Here is an 18,890-nt window from a genome sequence, read left to right as displayed (position 1 = left end):
ATATAACTACATATGAATTCTGACACGGCGAAAGGGGAAAATTGCGAGCCCACCTCATATTCCACCCCACCGTTTTCGCAGATATTCTCTTTTTCATTGAAAGGGTTCATCGATTCGAGCCGCTCCTTTCTTTCATGTGCGAAACTTTTGAAGTTTTTCTATTTTTAACCCACCTTTCCCTTTGAAGTTTTCCGACTTATTTTTTTTTTTCACCTTTTACGGTGTGCGAGTAGAAGATATTGGCACGTTGGAGATGCGAGTTTATGATTTCATGAATGTATTTTGGTTGTCGCGTTCTTTGTGTGGTTGTGTGTTGGTGACATTTACACAACTTATGCACATACACACACACACACACACACACACATGTTTTTATATATATATATATATATATATATATATATATATATATATATATATATATATATATAGTGTGTGTGTGTTTGTATGTATCTATGTATATATATTCCCTTTGCTTTCCTCAGCAAATCTTCCTGGGATGAGGTGGCCAGCCCTACTCCCTTTTTATTGGCCCAGGCAGAAGCTGGTACAAATTTACAGATGGAGGGGTAAGGCCGTATTTCAGTGGATTCTCAGACCGAAGGCCTGTGCGTGTGTGTGTGTGTGTGTGTGTGTGTGTGTGTGTTTGTGTGTGTGTGTGTGTGTGTGTGTGTATGTGATGGTCGGTGCTTTGGAAAAGGGACAAGAACAACCATTCAATCCTACTGAGATGATTGAGTTGCGTGCACATCATGAACGGCGATTCTAGATGGTGCCATTTATAGGGTATAATTCACATGATTATTGAGTGTGATATTCTTTTATACAATATGATTTTTTAGTTTTTATAAGTGAAAAGAGTAAAGTAGATTCTTTCACCTACAGGAACATACAATGCCTTTTTGCTGTAACACAGCATTACTGTAATTATCACTTGAGAGAGAGAGAGAGAGAGAGAGAGAGAGAGAGAGAGAGAGAGAGAGAGAGAGAGAGAGAGAGAGAGAGAGAGGCAGGCTTAGTCACAGCTACTTAAACATCACAATACAGGAAGCTCATCGCTGCATTTTCCGTGAAGTGTTGATAATTCTCTCTCAACATTAAAGAACATTTCCACTAACGCAAACGCCACTGTGTCATTAAAGAACATAGAGTCAGATGGGACGTGCAGCAACAGCGTTCTGAGAATTTCATTTATTATTTCGTGTGTTCTTGATTAATGTTATAGTGTTGGGATAAATGATTTTGCAGTGCTTGCGAAATTATTGATTTCGGTCGCCAGATTAACTCTAAAGATGACTGACGGACGTGTTGATTAATATTTTGTCTGGCTTACGAAATATTTCATCGTTCTGGGCCAAAAGACTTCCTTTGTCATTTAGAGCATTTTTGCGGAGTTCCTTGCACTTTATTTATTTTATTTATTTATTTGCTTTTACGTTTATCGTATCTTTTCTTGGTGCTTTGGCGTGCCTATTCTCTACTCTTATTATTTTTTTAGTTCCCTCTTTTCCACTTACTTTTCCTTTCTTTTTAATATTCTTCCTTTTCCATACTTTCATTCTTCTCATTTTTTTTTATTTTCTTCCTGTTTCCTTTTCCATACTTTCACTCACCTCATTTTTTTTTTTTTATTATTTTCCTCTTGTTTCCTTTTCCATACCTTCATCACTTCTGTTTATCCTGGTCGTCTTGTCTTTTGCTTCATCCTTTTACCCCTCCTTTACTCTCCCTCCTTTTCCATCCCTCATTTTTCCTCCCTCCTTTTCCCTCCCTACTTTTCTCTCCCTCCTTTCCCCCCCCTACTTTTCTCTCCCTCTTTTTCCCTCCCTCCTTTTCTCTCCCTCATTCTCTCTCTTTTTCCCTCCCTCCCTTTCTCTCCCTCCTTTTCCTCCCTCCTTTTCTCTCCCTCCTTTTCCTCCCTCCTTTTCTCTCCCTCCTTTTCTTCCTCATCTGACTTCCCTTCCCACCTACCCCCTAAACCCTTAAGTGTGACATCTTAACAAACTCTCCCCGAAAGGAATCGTGACAGAACCAGATCTCTCTTGTCCAGAGGTCACTCCGCGAATCGATCTCCGGACCTCATTTCATCATCTCGGCTGCTGCTGCTGCTGCGCGCATTCCCTTAATTCGCCTTGACCTTCTCTCTCTCTCTCTCTCTCTCTCTCTCTCTCTCTCTCTCTCTCTCTCTCTCTCTCTCTCTCTCTCAATGATGTATTACATGTGCATACATACCTGTATCTCTGAATTCCATTTATATATATATATATATATATATATATATATATATATATATATATATATAATTATATATATGTACGTATGTATGTTTATGTATATTATCTCTCTCTCTCTCTCTCTCTCTCTCTCTCTCTCTCTCTCTCTCTCTCTCTCTCTCTCTCTCTCTCTCTCTCTCTCTCTCTCTCTCTCTCTTCATGAAACGTCACCTGAAACTGTCATGTTTGTGATTGCTATCAATCACATTTACAACCATTATAGTGTTCGTATTTTGGTTAATTTGTCATGGTATCCTACGTATATGTCTAAATATTCCTCTCTGAGTAAAGTCGCATTTTGATCTTGGCCAATAGAGAGAGAGAGAGAGAGAGAGAGAGAGAGAGAGAGAGAGAGAGAGAGAGAGAGAGAGAGAGAGAGAGAAGAATGCTGGTGAATATGAGACCCTTTCCTCCATCCGCATTCTTTTCCCGGACTTCCTCATTCCTAAGGACAAAGTTGTTTCAGAGATATTTCCTAACGAGTTTGAAAAGGACTGCGACCACGGACGGAGACCGACAGTCAGGTCGAGCAGGTGAGACAGATCTTCCTGCAATTTCTTCAGCGAAAGAAAGTGTGAGACGGTGGTCTGAAGACATTTTCTCTGGGCAATAAAGTACTCCAGGAAATTATTCTTCTGGTGTCGTGTAGAGTGGTGTTGAATTCCAGGTTCTTGGGTCCCCTCATCTCGGCGTTGATTTTCTTGTTTGCTTCGTTCGTCGACAGATCGGCGTAGATTCACTTCTGGTCATGTTGTCTTCTTGTTTGTCTATCATTGATTTAGTCTTTGTGTTTTGTTGAATACATTTACTTTTTTGCTTCGTTCGTCGACGGATCAGTGTAGATTTACTTCTGGTCATCTTGTCTTCTTGTGTCTTTCATTGACTAATTGAATGTATCCTTCAATGGCGCATTGGAATCAGTTATAAACTAACCGTATGTGAAACCTTATGTAAATGCTTATATACGGTAATGCCTAAACTATTATAGGCTTTATTGGCTTTTGCCTACTTTACTTGTTAGTCTACTTTATAGCCCTGTCCATTCGTTATGGATTGTTTATTTATAAGTGGACCTGTTGCTAGTACTTTTGTAGGTTTGTTTTGATATTGCAGCTTTGGGAGAGCCAAGAATTTCAAACTCCGATGGTCATCAAAGACCGTAGAATTTTCTTTGATCACTAGAAAACTACTACTACTACTACTACTACTACTACTACTACTACTATTAATAATAATAATAATAATTGTTGTTACTGGGACATCAGAAATAGATACTGATTTGTGCAGCAGCCCTATGAAGAAAATAAAGAGGAATTGATGGCTAATACCCTTCTGTTTGCAGATCTGTAGAAAGAAGAAATTGAAAACAGGAAGGAATTTATAAAAGATTTATAGCATTACAGAGACAAAAAACTTAAACCAATGCAGACAAAGGAGGAATAGAACGAGTAAGGGAGCCGTTTCAAAGGCAAATCCCGCTTTCTACTACTACTACCATTACTGTCTTTACAATATTATTATTACCACTGTATTCTGTTAGTAGAACTTGACATTTGCCATAGTTATTGTGACCTCACATAAATCTTTCAACAAAATCTTTGCAGAACTGATGGCAGCCCCAGCGGGTGGAGGGTCCATGGGCATGGGGGGCGGGGTAGGAGGCCCAGGGGCGGGCATCGCCAGCGACGGGCGTCTTCTGATCAACGAACTGAGGCACCACAATTTCGATGCCATTCGCTTCGCCTCTTACCGGACGGCGGCCAAGCTGCGTTTTGTCCAGAAGAAAACCAACAGTAAGTACAACTTTTATTTATTTATTTATTTATTTATTTATTTTTGTTTATTTATTTATTTATTTATTTAAACTACTTGTTTGTTGAGATTTATTTTTGTCTTGGCTTTTTGAGAGATATAATCAATAATTACGCAGATAGATAAGTACTGTATGTATGTTAGTGGGGTAGAGGTAGAATTATAATAACATTTAGATAGACAAAGTCATCAGGGGAGGTAAAAAGTACGTAAGATTTTGATAAATGTTGAAATCACATTTCAGTTACTAAATAAAATAAGTTTCCTTTCAAAGGTACATATTTATTTCAGTAGCTTAATTCATAGATGCGTATAATAACTTAATAATTATCCATAAATACAATTTTTTTTATGTCGATGTTCACTTTTTCTCTTTTTGTGTATATTGTCTGCATGTGACAAATCTTTGGAAGCAGGAGTTGGTGTACTGCTGAAAGTACTGGTTTTTATGTAACTATGTTCACTCTGTTTCTTTCTAGTGCACTTGGTTGACATTTGGAATATAATAGAGGCATTCCGAGAGAATGGCCTGAACACTTTAGAACCTCATACAGAAGTCAAGGTAAGTATAATTCAGCCAGTTTCAGGATATGTATTGCCTTAAATATCCTTATAGAGTTCAGATTATGTATCACTTATAATCCTGGAGAGGAAATATTCATGATTACGTTCTGCCCAGTAGTGTTGTGTCCTAGGTTGGTCCAGTTATGGGACCACTGCAGTTGTTTATAGAAAGGCTGAAGATTTTTTCTCTTAATATTCACAGTATCTCTGTCTCACTTTGAAAGTACTGAGCTTATCAAAGACTAGATCTTGGTTAATCACTGTTTCACTTTTGAAATACTGTGCTTATCAACGATTTTTTACACAATTGCAATGATTATGGCATTACAGTGGGTTCAAACCGCTTTAGCCCTTCATAAGACTTGGTCCAGGATGACCGTCCTGTACAGGGCTGTGTAACAATCTCTAAGTATTGTTATATTCCATATTCTTCTAGTAAATCCAGAGGTGGTGAAATACAAATTGTTGTATTTTATTGGTATGTATTATTTGAGAATGGTACTTCTTCCACAGAGTGAAAGTATATTCAGATGTTACCAGAAGTGAAAGCGCTTGTTTCCAGGGTCTGTGTTCAGAAGGACAGTTCGGTTTACTTTAAGACCTGCATTGAAATAAGTGACAAATAAATCCTCTAGGGACTAGAAAAGACCCAGCATGTTGAAATTATTACTTGAATTTGAAAAATTTTGAAACAGTGAAGAAAGATTTTCTCTTTAGAAACACAGAACTAATTTGTGTAGAAATTCTGTAAAAGAATTTTTGTTTAGGAAATGAAATTTACATGTAAACAGATAACGTAGGCGTTTATTTCATGTTTAAGGGAATAAATGACCATATTGCACAAAAACCTTCACATTCCCTGTCTTTTTTTTTTTGCCTTGATATAGCTAAAAATATGTCATTCATTTATTACCAGAAAGTTCCGTTATCATATGGTGAGCATATTGGAATTGCTAGCTTGAATTTTGACTGTCACTTTGAAGACGTGTTTGTGAAAGTGGATCATGTGCAAAATTTATGTAAAAAATTTTAAATTTGAATTCATATTAGATTTCAGAATCCATGCAGAAGAGTAAGGAAATTTTCTGTGAATCTAGCAGTATCTTTCAACTTCATATAGGCTTCTGTGACTTTATTTTTATCACCCTCCTATTACCCACTCCAAAGTCCAGCGTGTCCCCTGGGCAACAGTAATGTATTTCCTCTTTTAAGTCCTCCACTGCAACACAGTGCTCCACCTCCCTTTTTTTCCTGTTTGCTTGTATACATTTTGGGAATAAAAAATCTCATACTCTAAGCATATTTAGCAATCCTGAGACATGAATTTTAAGATTTGATGACATGAAGCAAATGAATATTTTCAAAGCTACTGTATCAAGTTGAAGATGTTGATGGGATGGAATGTCCCTGCCCAGCCCAGGTTTGATGGGAGCAGGGGAAAAAAGTTGGGGTTAACCCATAGAAAGTGAAAGACCTTAAGAGTCATGGAATGTGTAGGCAGACAGGGAATTCCAAAGCTTATCAGTAAAGGGACTACTAGTCATAAATGGAAACCTCATCATGTCCAGGCCTTAAAAAAAGATAATTGGAGTGTTAGGCTGACCTGTGCAGAGGAGGTATTTAATTTATAATTTGTAAGTCAGGTGACCTTTGCATGTTCAGATGTTGCCTTATTACAGCTTAAATTAATGTGCAGTCCATTAATTTTCACATCAGCAGAAATGGAAAATGTGGATGTTACAAGTAGATAGGCAATTCTGGTTTTATTGTCCATGTGAATGGTCTTTGAAAGTAGTTGCAATAGTGAAAGCAAAATTATGATGATAATGCACAGTATTCAAGCTTTAGCCCATTTTGCTTGTAGATTGTTGTGTAACATCTTAACCTTTTGACTAATACTGTTCTATTCCATCAGTTTCTGCACAATAGAAAATTTCTGTTCTGTTTCTCGGTACTGTTTAGAGAAAAAGACCTCTTACTTTGGGAGAACTATTTTTTTCAAAGTTTTGCCCAAACAGTGGTGATTATTAACCCATACCTAACCCCTGTGTGTATGCCTTTCTGTAACAGGTATCGCGTTTAGAGACCCTGATATCAACTCTCTACCACAGCTTAAACAAAAGGCTCCCTGCTGGCAAACACATAGCAATAGACTCATCAACCTCTATTCTTCTCAACTGGCTGCTTTCTGCATATGACAGGTTAAGGAAGTTCAGCTTTTTATTGTTGTGGATAGGACTCTGTCCAGGATTCAGAGGATCCTTCCCAGTGTCATTGCACTTTTTGGTGAAGTAGAATGATTTAATAAGAGACATAGTGCCAAATATTTTTGTATATTGTTTCTTATATCTGTACAGTATTGTATGTATAATCTTAATTCCTTGTCTTCAGTAATGCTCTTAAATCATATATTAACAGAAACCAATATTTTTTTTAATTACATAGGGTGATATTTGATTGATCAGATTGTGAAAGTTACAGTACATTATTCTATTAGAGTCTACTAGAGCTAGTCAGACTCAAAGATTGTCACCCCTTTTGTCTTACCCTTGCAATGAGTGGTACAGTTTGTATTTTCTAAAGAACAAACCAAGTAGGTTAATGCAAGTCAATACAGTGATGGCAGATTATCCTGGTTATAAGTTAAATTAGAGCCTTCATTGCTAAGGTAGCCATAACTCTCTCATTTTCCCAAGTAACTAGTTTTACAATGGGTGGATATCATAGTAGGATAGAATTAGGCACAGGATGTAAGCTTTAAATGCTGTTGTTGCTCATTAGTCATGGTAATGTTTTGTAACCACATGGAAATTTGCTCATTGTTTCTCTTCTCACATTCTTGTTTTTAGTATATGCATATTTTGCAGTGTAAGAAAATTTTACAAAAAGACTAAAAAATCTATTATCAATATTTTTAGATAAATGGCAACAAAATGGACTCTTACATATGTGAACGTTAATTGAGTGATTGAAAGGCAAGTCATATATTGTGCCCTGAAATTGAATGATTAATCAAGACCTTGAAATAAATTGTGTAGTATTCTTGGTTATAGGTTTGTAATGGCACATCCAATTTGGGACTTTGAGAATTGAGAAGTCTGTTGGACGAAGGCCTGTGGTAGTGGTAATAGCTCACCCCTTGTGTATATCGACATCTGTTTTAGATGAGCGAACTGGGGGTAGTAACCCCAGCATTCTAGATAGCTTTTTTCTCTGGTATATGTAGCAATTCTTATACCTAGAAATGTGCTAAATGGAACCAATTTCACTGGCTGACACAGGTCTTCCCCCAGAAATAGATTTTTCCTTTGTCAAAATCCCTTTTTTATCAGAAGGAATGTTTGTTGTCTACTCTTTCTTTGTATGTCTAGTTTAATTTTTTGGCATTTTGTTGAGTTTCAGTTGAGAGTATTTCATTGTCTCTCTACAACTGGGTTGTCATTATGATATCTTGTCAGAATACCATAGTTTTCTTGTCTTTTCTCAGAGAGTAATTTCTATTATAAGTGTAATGAACACTTAGAACTGAATGATAGTGTAAATTATCTTCTGCGATAAAAGCAGTGATAGACATTATTACTATAAAACAGTTTAGTGTAACCACTATGCTATATTTCCAAGCTGGTGTATACCTGAAAGGTGGAAATTGGAGTAAGGTAAAGCTTAAGAAGTTGAGTAACTAGGTTAGAAGTGACAGAATGGAACAGAAGAAAAGTAAAGGTCGAACATTATACTGTTGGAGCTGGAAGGATGCTCCTGAGAACCTTCAGCACCAACTACAGTGTGCTGCACAGGGCACTCTGTGTGACACCCTTAGCAGAAAAAAAGAAAATGGAGATTTCTAGAGTACTTGATCATCTTCAAAGAAATCACACTTCAAATGTTTTTTTACTTTGAATTAATTCATTGCTTGTCAAAAAATAAATTAATTAGTGAATCTTTAAGGAATCATTACACAGCAATATCTAAGATAATTCAAGCTAATACTGTAGTGAGAATGATTGCTGTTCACTTTGGAGGCCTTTGTGTTTGAACTTAAAATGATTGTGTTTAAGAAGGCAAAGCACCAGGTTTGTGATTGTAGCAAGTCCTTGGTTGTAATTCATTGACTCTAAAATCTGTAGAAACATCTCTTGTCAAAAAAAACAATGGATTCATGTTGGTTCACTGGGATTGGATTATGTTATGCATTAGCTAGGTTGTAATTAAAATATAATATTTTCTAAAACATATAATGTACTTTAGTATCTTCATGATTGATACAAATTAAGTATGTAATTTTTCAAAAACAAACCCATTACTTTTATTGCCTATTTGTGTATGTGTGCAGATTCCACAAGCCAGTCTTAGTAGAAAGAAGAAAAAGACTTGTTATTATTGGTATTTTGGCACATGTACTTATGGTTCTTGGTAACTTAGTGTTTCACGTCTTGTATAGTCTGATCAAGTGTGGCAGAACAGAAAGGTCTGGGGATCAAACAGTTCAGACGAAAGTACAGTACAGTAATGGCTTTTTAATGTAAATTTTTTTTTTTCAATAATTATTTGTTTCAACACAAAGCTACTGCTTTTTACATATTTTGAATGACATCTTGGATGGTTTCTGTCATCAGAAGGAAAACAGTTGGACCTGGAGGAACCATCCAGAGCTTCTGGAAAGGAGCGATGAAACCCACATCTCCTGTTTCAGTCTAACTTGAAGTTGTGGTCTCTAAATAAGGCAAGGGCACCTAGCCACTCATGAAGATAAAACTGAAAGTGACCAGAGGTCTAGACCTAGCAGGATGTCTTGAAGAATTGATTAGGGAGATGATGAGGATGACTCCTGAATTCAAAATTTTACCCAAAGCAGATAAAGGTTGACTTGATACCTACTAGCCTTAGGGGTTAAAAACCTAATCACAACATCAGGAGACAGCAGATCAGTCTATTAATCAGTCAAGAATAAAAAAAAACTTGTTGGAAATATCTCTTTAAAAAAGTGGCTAATATTTACCAGCATGGACCCAAGCCTTAGCTTGAGTGGCTATACAGAAAAAGACTTGCTCTAACAGTTGTTTTCTTATTAAACAAGGACTTACACTAAAAATAACCAAACAAAATGTAGTTAGTAAAACAGTCCTTTTATTAACTGTCAACAACTCGCTGCAAGTTAGGACCAAAACCAAGACCAGCCCAAAATTACAGAGAACAGAGAAGAAAATTGCTAGAGACTGAAACTGATTAATATACCTGTACTTACAGGTACTGGTGAACTACTACTTTGTCTGTGGTTGACATTTCAAATGGAAAAATCTCACCAACCTGAATGGAATTGCACTGAAAGTCCTTTCCTTCTGAAATAAATTATATAAAATTAAGGGATTTGTGGATGAGAATTAAAATTTAATGAAATTACAAACTGAAGAGAGGCACTCTTGACAAATTGTAAAGTCTTGGGAAGACTATGCATAGTTAAACAGCTAATAGACACACAGCAAGTGAAACAGTTTGTTACTGGGGCCTGTGGTATCCTTATGTGCATGCACTGACCTACTGTGGGTAACAGGTTTTCATTTTCTTCATTATACTAGGATTAGAGTGTGGAATTTATTATGCAAAAGTAATTGGTTTGCGATAAAAATATTTAGTTACTTTACATTTATATATGCAATAATTTTGGTTGTCTTGCAATACTTGTGTACAGTATTTAATTTCTGGTGCTTTGTTGTTGTTATGTACAGTGCAGTATCACTGTTTAAAAGGCTAATGCAGTAGTCAAGAACTAAAAAGTATTATTATTTTTGAAAAGTTATGTAGCAAAAAAATGAGGGATGATAATGATGAATTAGATGAAGATTGTTTTTTACTGTACTGTAGTACTTAATTAATTGATGTACAGTAAATGATAATGTTAGTTTTGAGATTCTAGTCTTACAAACCAAACTCTTCATCAACTACTTAGATGTTATGACTGAAATATATGGAAATGTGTTAGAAAATTGCACAAAAAGTATAAAAAAATGTTGTGGTACTGTATGTGAGATTATGCCTTAACACAGGAAATGCACTAACTGACAGTCATACATATCATTTTAACAGTGGAGTAAATGCACTAATTCTGCTTGTTCATCTTTTCAGTGATGATGAGGGAAAGCTACGGGTTTTCAGTGTCAAAGTAGCTCTAGCCACACTCTGCAACAGCAAGCCCCTTGACAAGCTTCGTTGTAAGTATTTTGTTTTATGGTTTGAATGTTCTTGTTTGAATGTTCTTATGGCAGTATATAACAAAGTTAATTCATGGTTTTTTATTCCTTTACTTCTTGAACAAATAAAACTAAGCATTGTACTGAATTACTCAGTTCAACCTTGACTCTGCAGAGAGCAATAGAGGTTCATCATGTTGAATTATTTTATTTGAATGAGGATCATAAAGACACCACAGCTTGCTTAGAAGCTCTGGCAATAGATAATAGTCCATTAACGTTATAAAATAGGTGGGGTCATAGCAAGGGAAAATATCTATATATTGTATACTCTACAGTGGTTAGATTAAACTCTTGTTCAGTAATGATATTGTACTAAAATGGTAGGAGTATCTATTTGACATGCAGAAACAGGATTGCATGGCCTAATTGAATTCACTGATAACCAGTACTTAAATTTAGAAAAAGAGAATTAGAGTCAGGTTCTTGTAGTGAAACCAGATGGTTTAGTAATGAGGTAGTGGTGATATTAATTTTAATGTTCATACATTTTGTATATCTGAATTTAGATACAGTAAGTGGAAGATCTAGCTGTGCAATTAATGTACCGTACTTTGTTTCTTAGGATACAGAGATGAAAGAGTATTGCTGTGGTATATATACATTGCTTTAACTTAAAAGAAATATTTTCGTATTGCATATTTTTTTCAGATGTATTTTCTCAAATATCAGACAGCAATGGACACCTTGCTCTTAGTCGTTTCTCAGAGTACCTTAAAGAAGTTCTAGCTTTACCAGCTGCAGTGTTTGAATCTCCAAGCTTTTCCTATTCAGAAAATCTAGTGCGACAGATTTTCGATGGAGTAAGTTTAGTTTACACCCATATTGGTGTCTTATTTATGCATAGTTGTGTGATTTGTAACTTGGTGTTTAGTGCATAATAGATTATTTTTCTCGGTTAAACAGACTTATTAGCACAATAAGTAAACTGTGTTCCTGTTTTATGTTTACTCATATGTACTGTAGTAAATTTGTGAGGGAGTTATATCAAAACTATTCTCTTCTTTGTGTTTGTGCTTGGTATTAGGTCTAGCATGTTTTTGTAATAGAAGACAGTTGTGAGTGCAGTATGCTTCTTTTCATTTTTTGTATTATTTCATCTTTTTTGTTACTTCATCTTTTTATGTCAGATTCTGGATGGCCACTGGAAACGATGGAAACGAGTGAGATGGCATTGTGATAGTATTACTTGACCATTATATTGTAAAGTTTTGAACTTAATTGCTAGAACTTAGGTTCTATATTGTTAGTATTAACCATCCATCTGTTGGATATTGATATAGCATTCCTCTTAACACTATGCTTTTAAGAAAAAATGTTCCTTTATATAATCTGGGAAAAGTCCTACTGACAAACAATATTAGTACTCATTCACAGATTCTCTTAAGTAAGACACTTTTTCACCTAATTGGAGAATACATAACATAGGTACAGTATTGTTAATAGCAATGGCATTATCAAACTTTAGAGACAGATAACAAATGGAGAACACCGAACATGCCCCCTGATTAGGAATGTTAGTTACTGATCTCTGTGGTTATGAACATAGATTTTAGAAGGTTTCATGTTGAAATTCCTTTATCCTGTATGTATATGTTTACTTTTCTGTTTCTCTGTATTTGCATGGCAGTATCTGGCAATTAGTGAAAAGTATGACTATTTTTTTAGGAGCTGTACAGTGTACAAAGGAGAAGAAGTGGCTTCACTTAATCTGTATGTGACATAGTTTGCCATTAGTAAAACAATAGTTGTAGCCATTTAGGGCTCTTACAGTGACTTTTAGTTAGGCATGTATCCTGCTCAGATTAATTAAGTTTGTTTATGTGAGCTCCTTAAATTTGCCAGGTTTAAAGAAGCATAGTATGAAAAGTAGTGTACAAAACTTTTTAAGTACTGTACAGTATATAAGATATTTTATTATTGCCTTGAATTCATTTGTAAAATTAATTGTTGGTATGATTAGGTGGTGGTTGCAATAGTTTTTCAAGTTACATCTTACCAGTAAAGTAACAAAACTACTGAGTCTTAGAGTGAGACTCATAAGTTGCTCCCAGAAGTTGTCATCTTTAACCTTCTTTAATGAAAAATGAATGTTGGACAGCCAGAGGGCAGCCCAAAGGAAATGGGTAAAAAGTACCTGGGAGAAAGTAATGCAGCTGGGGCTGAAGGGTCTCGGCAAATACTTTTTAGTACTTCCTAAAGTATGGTACATGAAGCCCAGTCTAAGAGGTACCTCACATGGGGATTTCTTCACGTACATAACACCTTCATGGGCTAATATTTTACTTCTTACATTGAAAAATTCTTTTTCAGTGGGTCAGGTTACTGGTTAAATAACATTAGTTTAAAATAGAATACCAGATAAGTAAAATACAGTATCAAATAATAGGGTTATAGGCAGTGAATACTATTTGTATACCAATAAAAATTAAGCCTCATTGCATTTTTATGAATATGAGAACAAATCAGATCTGTATTGTGTAAGCATGATTTATTGGCATGTAAGAAAACTGATGTAAATTTGGCAAACAAGAAAATAAAACTGATGAATTTTTTACCTCTAAATAAATATAGACAGGATACTGTTGCTATCAGTTGTTATATAGGATAAGTGAACCAAGTAGTCCAAAGGTGTATACACTGGTAGAATTATTATGAGGCTTCTGCCTTGAATAATTTATTTAAGTTTGGTCTTCCTGAATACTTACTTCTCAATTGATTCTTTCATGTCCTCAGAATTTGTCATGGTTAACAGAGAAAGTATTTAGAGAATATTACAATATATGGAAGCTATGGTCACTTTTATGAGTTGTGAAGAATTGACATGCTTGATTTTTCTCAGCCAATGAATAGCATCTACATTCATGCTTTTTTCTAAGTATTGTTGATAATGAGAATTTAACCCAAAAAAATTCTGAGAAAATATTGAAAAAAGTTAAAAAAACAAAATCTTGAGAGAATTTCATATAAACAGTATGTGAAAAGAAATAGGTGAAGTCAGATTCTTTCTTTACTATTAATTTGATATAACAAAATGATTATATGGAGAAACAAATGGCCTTCAACTTGTTTCATAAATTGAAAATTGCTAACTTGTGCTTCATCTACCCTTGGGCTGTGGGGCAAATTGAAAGGTTAACCCGCACTATATTTTCTGTGAAATTCATTACATAAACTTAAATATGCTCTCACTTTTAAAACTGATGCTTGGGACGTGTGTTTTCACGAATGGTTTTGAAATCTTCATCTCTTATAACCAGGATTTTTAAAAAATATGTTATGCCTAGATTAAACTTATGCTTATACTGTACTGTATCTCCATGTCTTAAGATATTTTTGCTTTCATCTCAGTTCATTGCACTTTAGCAACCCTGAAATATATTGCTTATCCCACAGTGTTGATTAATATGCTTTATAAATGAAGACAACAGCAATAAGAAAATATAATTTTATTTGTGCATGTTAGTGAATATGGGGGGGGGGGAGATAGAAGGTTTGGTCATATATGTAAATGGATGCCCCTTTGCTAGCTTTTACAGATTTCTAATTGTCTTCATAGCTGGAAAGATGAGGATTGTTTTGGGATCATATCTAATATGAAGGCTCTCTTATGCTCAAAGTATATATTTTCTTCATCTTGATTAAAAGTCACTTTAGTATGTTATTGGGGTTGCTGTGTGGCATTTTCTGTACAAAACCAGTTATATATGCTCTACAAAACAATAATGGTATAAAAAAAACCACTACAGGGTTGTAATTGTAAGTTTGTCAAAAAATTAGGAAATGATTGTTCTAGTCAAATTATTGTTTAATGACATCAGGTTACCTTTTGTTAATTATGCTTATTTTCAGGTTAAACATATAAACGTCAATGACTTCTTAGAAATTGTCTTGGAGGATCCAGGGCCTGAGTGCTTAGCCTGGTTACCACTCTTGTATCGTTTAGCTGCATCTGAATCAGGTAAGCTAAAGTCATTGGAAAAGAGATTGAGAAACAAGCTAGATAGAAGTATATATTCATACAGCTGGGCAGACATATTTCTGTGCTCAGCCACTGAGTTTTCTATGAACACAAATTAAATTGACCATCTTCTTGTTGCTCTTTACATTTCTTTTTATTTTTGGCTTTGATTATTCCAGAGGTATAGCTACTGCATAAAATTTAATCTCTTCTTTGGGAAATATTGCAAAAAGAGCATTTTTCTTAAATTGTACAACATATCTTGACAGTCTTTATATGGAATATGAATGACCTTTTTTGCATTTAAATTATGATGGAGAGAGCATTTTTTAAATTGTACAACACATCTTTGGCAGTCCTTATATAGTAAATGACTAGACTTTTTTTGTATCTTAAAGATATTTCCTGTGACAGCAATGATTTCATGGTCACATTAATATGGATTTTATGTTACTTTAGTAACCTTTTTTATGGACCCTATAGAAATAATCTTCAAAATTTCGGACTAAAAGTTTTTTAAGTTTTGTCAACTATTAACAACTTTTAAATATTACATTTTTACCTGTATTTTAGTTTGTTACCAACTTAAGATGTAAAATATCTTATGCAAGTGTAGGGAAAGAAATGTCTTAAAGGACAAGTCATCGTAATACCCTCTTTGGCCCCCATGTCTTAAAGGACAAGTTATTGCGATTATTGCAATACCCTCTTTGGCGCCCAGTTGTTCCCTCACTTGTTCCAGCCCTCATAATAAACAGGAGATACTCATAGCACCTTAAATTTTATGTCATACTTCCATTTTGATGCCCCCATAGTCTCTTTGCCTTTACCCCATGAATCTTGTAGGTTATGAATTTTTAATAATTATAGAAAACTGTGGATTAAAACTTGATAATTTCTGTTAGATTTGCAAGCATCAATTTTTAAAATTTAATTGTGCATACTCAGAAAACTTTCATGGGTAAATTAACAACAATATAATGCTAGAGTCAGTATTTGACCAAATTGTTAAAGAATTGTGCAAAAGAAATTAAAATTTATAAATCAAACTATTGTAAGGTTTTCATATGTTTTGCACCTAGGGTGTTTTAAGATCCCAGAACTGAAGAAATAAGGGATTTTGACAAAGGAAAAATCTATTTCTGAGGAAGGTCCCGTGTCACCCGGTGAAATTCCATTACAGCACGAATTTCTAGGTATAACATTGCTAGATATACCAGAGAAAAAGAGCTTTCAGGAAGCTGGGGTTACTACCCCCAGTCGAGCGTCTTCTAGGAAGACGTCGGTATAAGGAGGGTTGAGTGAAATACCACTACCACGGAAACCTACTCGAAAGATCTCTCCCTATCAAAACCCCCGGAACAGAGCGGTGAGCCGTTACAGCCCCCACACCAAACACCCGCCAGGACGGCGACACCAGCGCCACCTACCTCATTCCATGCTAGCACTAACCCCAGACTTGGCATGTGCAAGAGGGGGAGAGTACTAGGTGATTCAGGGGGGGTCACCGGGTGACACGGGACCTTCCTCAGAAATAGATTTTTCCTTTGTCAAAATCCCTTTTCTGAGTCCAGTCCCGTGTCAGCCGGTGAAATCGTGATAGAGAATCATGCCAAGGCTGCAACTACCAGGAAAAAGAAATGGGGGGTAATCTGAAGAAAAAGGCAAAAGTTTTACCAAAATAATTTTAATTAAGTAATCTCTTCCGTGTAGCAAGAATATTAAGACTAAGGCATACTAAATCTAAGGCACATCAAAAAAACTTAATACTATGAAACGTGGGGAGGTCCCCGCACGACGGAGAAGAAGCCCCAAAACCTTAAAATTACTTAAAGCAAGGTGAAACATGAAAAGCGCACAAAATAACTGCAAATATAACCTTAATACTATACACGTAAACTTAGGCTAAACACGTAAGAGACAAAATCAATGAGCATTAACATATACATATATCTGGGGTACGTGGAGCCAAATAAAAACTGTCCAGTACCCCATACGAAAAACAATCATGGCATGTCAGATTACACTTTTTCCCATCAACAGATACAAGAAACATCAATATGAGGAGCCAGGCAGTGAGGTATAATCAACCAGGAGAATAAGCAGAGAAGTAAATGAGGCAGGCGGGCGGGGGGGAAAGGAAAGGATAAGGATATGATTAATTAAGGTGGGGAGATGACACTTCCCACAGCTATGGTAGAAAATTTCAGGGCTTCGAGCGATTTTAAATAGTGGCGTTTAAACACTAGAGGTGATTTCCAACCCGTAAATTTAGATAACTCCGAAAAGTCCATATTTTGAAAGTAATTAATGGAAGTAGCAACTGCTCGAATATCATGAACCTTGGGAACTGAATCTGGGTTGGCCTGTTTAATGAAATATAGAATTTGTTGTCTTATAGCATTTAGTGAAAGAGTACCACCTTTCTCCCTGATAAAAAGAGGACCCGACTTACTCTGTGGAGTTCTTAAAAGGTAAGATTTAAGTGTATAAACTGGACATAAAGACTGGTCTTGAGGAAGGGGCACCACCTTCCAAGGAGACCACCTGTCCTGTGGGTCTTCGTTCTTAGCTAAAAATCTAGGATCAGGGGAAAGGAGGACCTCTCCAGACGGGAGGAAGTTCACATAATTATCACCTCTAGTGAGAGCCGACAGCTCTGAGATTCTAGCACCTGAAGCCAAGCTAATCAAAAATAAAGTCTTCCTTAACAGATCCTGATAAGAGCAATGAAAGTTATCCATCTCTGATGCTAACTTGAGGACGTCATTGAGAAACCATGTAACAGACTGTGGGCGTGATACTGGTCTCAGACGAGCGCATGCTCTGGGGATAGATGAAAAGTAGGAATCTGTAAGGTCGATTTTAAAGCCGTAAAGAAATACTTTCTTTAATGCTGACTTGACTGTGGTAATAGTGGCCGGAGCAAGGCCTTTCTCAAACAATGATCTAAAGAAGGAAACTCCTAAATTAGCTGTCATGATTTTGGCTTCAGATGCTTTTAGGAAGGAGGCTAATTTTTTGACTGCTGAGTCATACTGTCTAATAGTAGAATCTCTTTTATCTGATTCTAAAAACAGAGTGTTGACAGGGTCAATGTTCGCTCCTTTTTGGGCTGCGAATTTTATAAAGTCCATAAAACTAGGGCATTCTGAATTCTTGAGGAAGCTGACACAGTCTTGGTTTGTACTGTCTGAGTCAGAATGGGCTTGGGAATCCGAAGACTCCGTAATCCCAGTTCCTGAAGAAGAGGGAACCAATTGCTCTTCGGCCAATAGGGGGCTACTAGGGCTAATTGACCTTTGAATGTCCTGAGTTTGTGTAAAACTTTCAGCAGTAAATTTATTGGGGGGAAAAGATAAATCTTCTCCCAATTGTTCCAATCTACTGTCATTGCGTCTATGGCGTACGCCTGAGGGTCCAGGTTGGGGGCCACATAACAGGGGAGCTTGAAGTTGCTCTCCGTTGCGAACAGATCCACTTGGAGGCCCGGAACCCGGCGGCAAATCCATTTGAAAGATTCCACGTCCAGGGACCACTCCGTCTCCAACGGAGTAGTCCTGGACAGGGAATCCGCCACCACGCCCGCACCCCGCTAGGTGGGTGGCTGACAGGTGCCAGCCGTGCTTGTTCGCCAGGGAGAAGATAGCAACCATTACTTGGTTTACTCGGCCTGATTTGGAGCCGCCCTGTTGATGCAATGAACTACCACTGCGCTGTCCAATACCAACCTGATATGAATCCGGTTGGGGGGGCGGATTTTCTTCAGAGTTAGAAAGACCGCCATAGCTTCCAGGGTATTTATATGGAACTGCTGAAACATTGTGGACCACGTTCCTTGTACTTTTGTTTTGGTGAATATCCCCCAGCCGCTTAGGGAAGCGTCTGTGTGAACAACTAGTGCCGGAGGGGGAAACTGAAGCGGAACTGTATTGGACAGGCCTCTGACCGAGGTCCAAGGTCGCAATCTTGTCTTTAAGATTTGAGGAATAGAGGAGACCTTGTCTCTGAGCTTGACATTGGCTCGACTCCGCC

General features: G+C 36.5%; 1 protein-coding gene across 18 annotated transcripts in view; it reads left to right on the top strand.

Moving 5' to 3' along the window:
• The window catches only part of LOC136848690 (dystrobrevin beta-like), a 226,338-nt gene that overhangs the window by 123,528 nt on the left and 83,920 nt on the right, over positions 1-18,890 (top strand). For all 18 annotated transcript variants that reach the window (XM_067121187.1, XM_067121191.1, XM_067121192.1 and 15 more), the window contains 6 exons: positions 3,878-4,066; positions 4,565-4,647; positions 6,720-6,850; positions 10,770-10,855; positions 11,546-11,697; positions 14,747-14,855. In XM_067121187.1, coding sequence (XP_066977288.1) covers positions 3,883-4,066; positions 4,565-4,647; positions 6,720-6,850; positions 10,770-10,855; positions 11,546-11,697; positions 14,747-14,855 — 745 coding nt within the window. In that variant the 5' untranslated portion in view covers positions 3,878-3,882. The remainder of the gene's footprint in view (positions 1-3,877; positions 4,067-4,564; positions 4,648-6,719; positions 6,851-10,769; positions 10,856-11,545; positions 11,698-14,746; positions 14,856-18,890) is intronic.

The sequence above is a fragment of the Macrobrachium rosenbergii genome, chromosome 19 (genome assembly GCF_040412425.1).
Source record: "Macrobrachium rosenbergii isolate ZJJX-2024 chromosome 19, ASM4041242v1, whole genome shotgun sequence".
NCBI classification, from domain to species: Eukaryota; Metazoa; Arthropoda; class Malacostraca; order Decapoda; family Palaemonidae; genus Macrobrachium; species Macrobrachium rosenbergii.
Note: the sequence above shows the minus strand (reverse complement) of the source record. Positions and strands in the feature narration are given on the sequence as shown.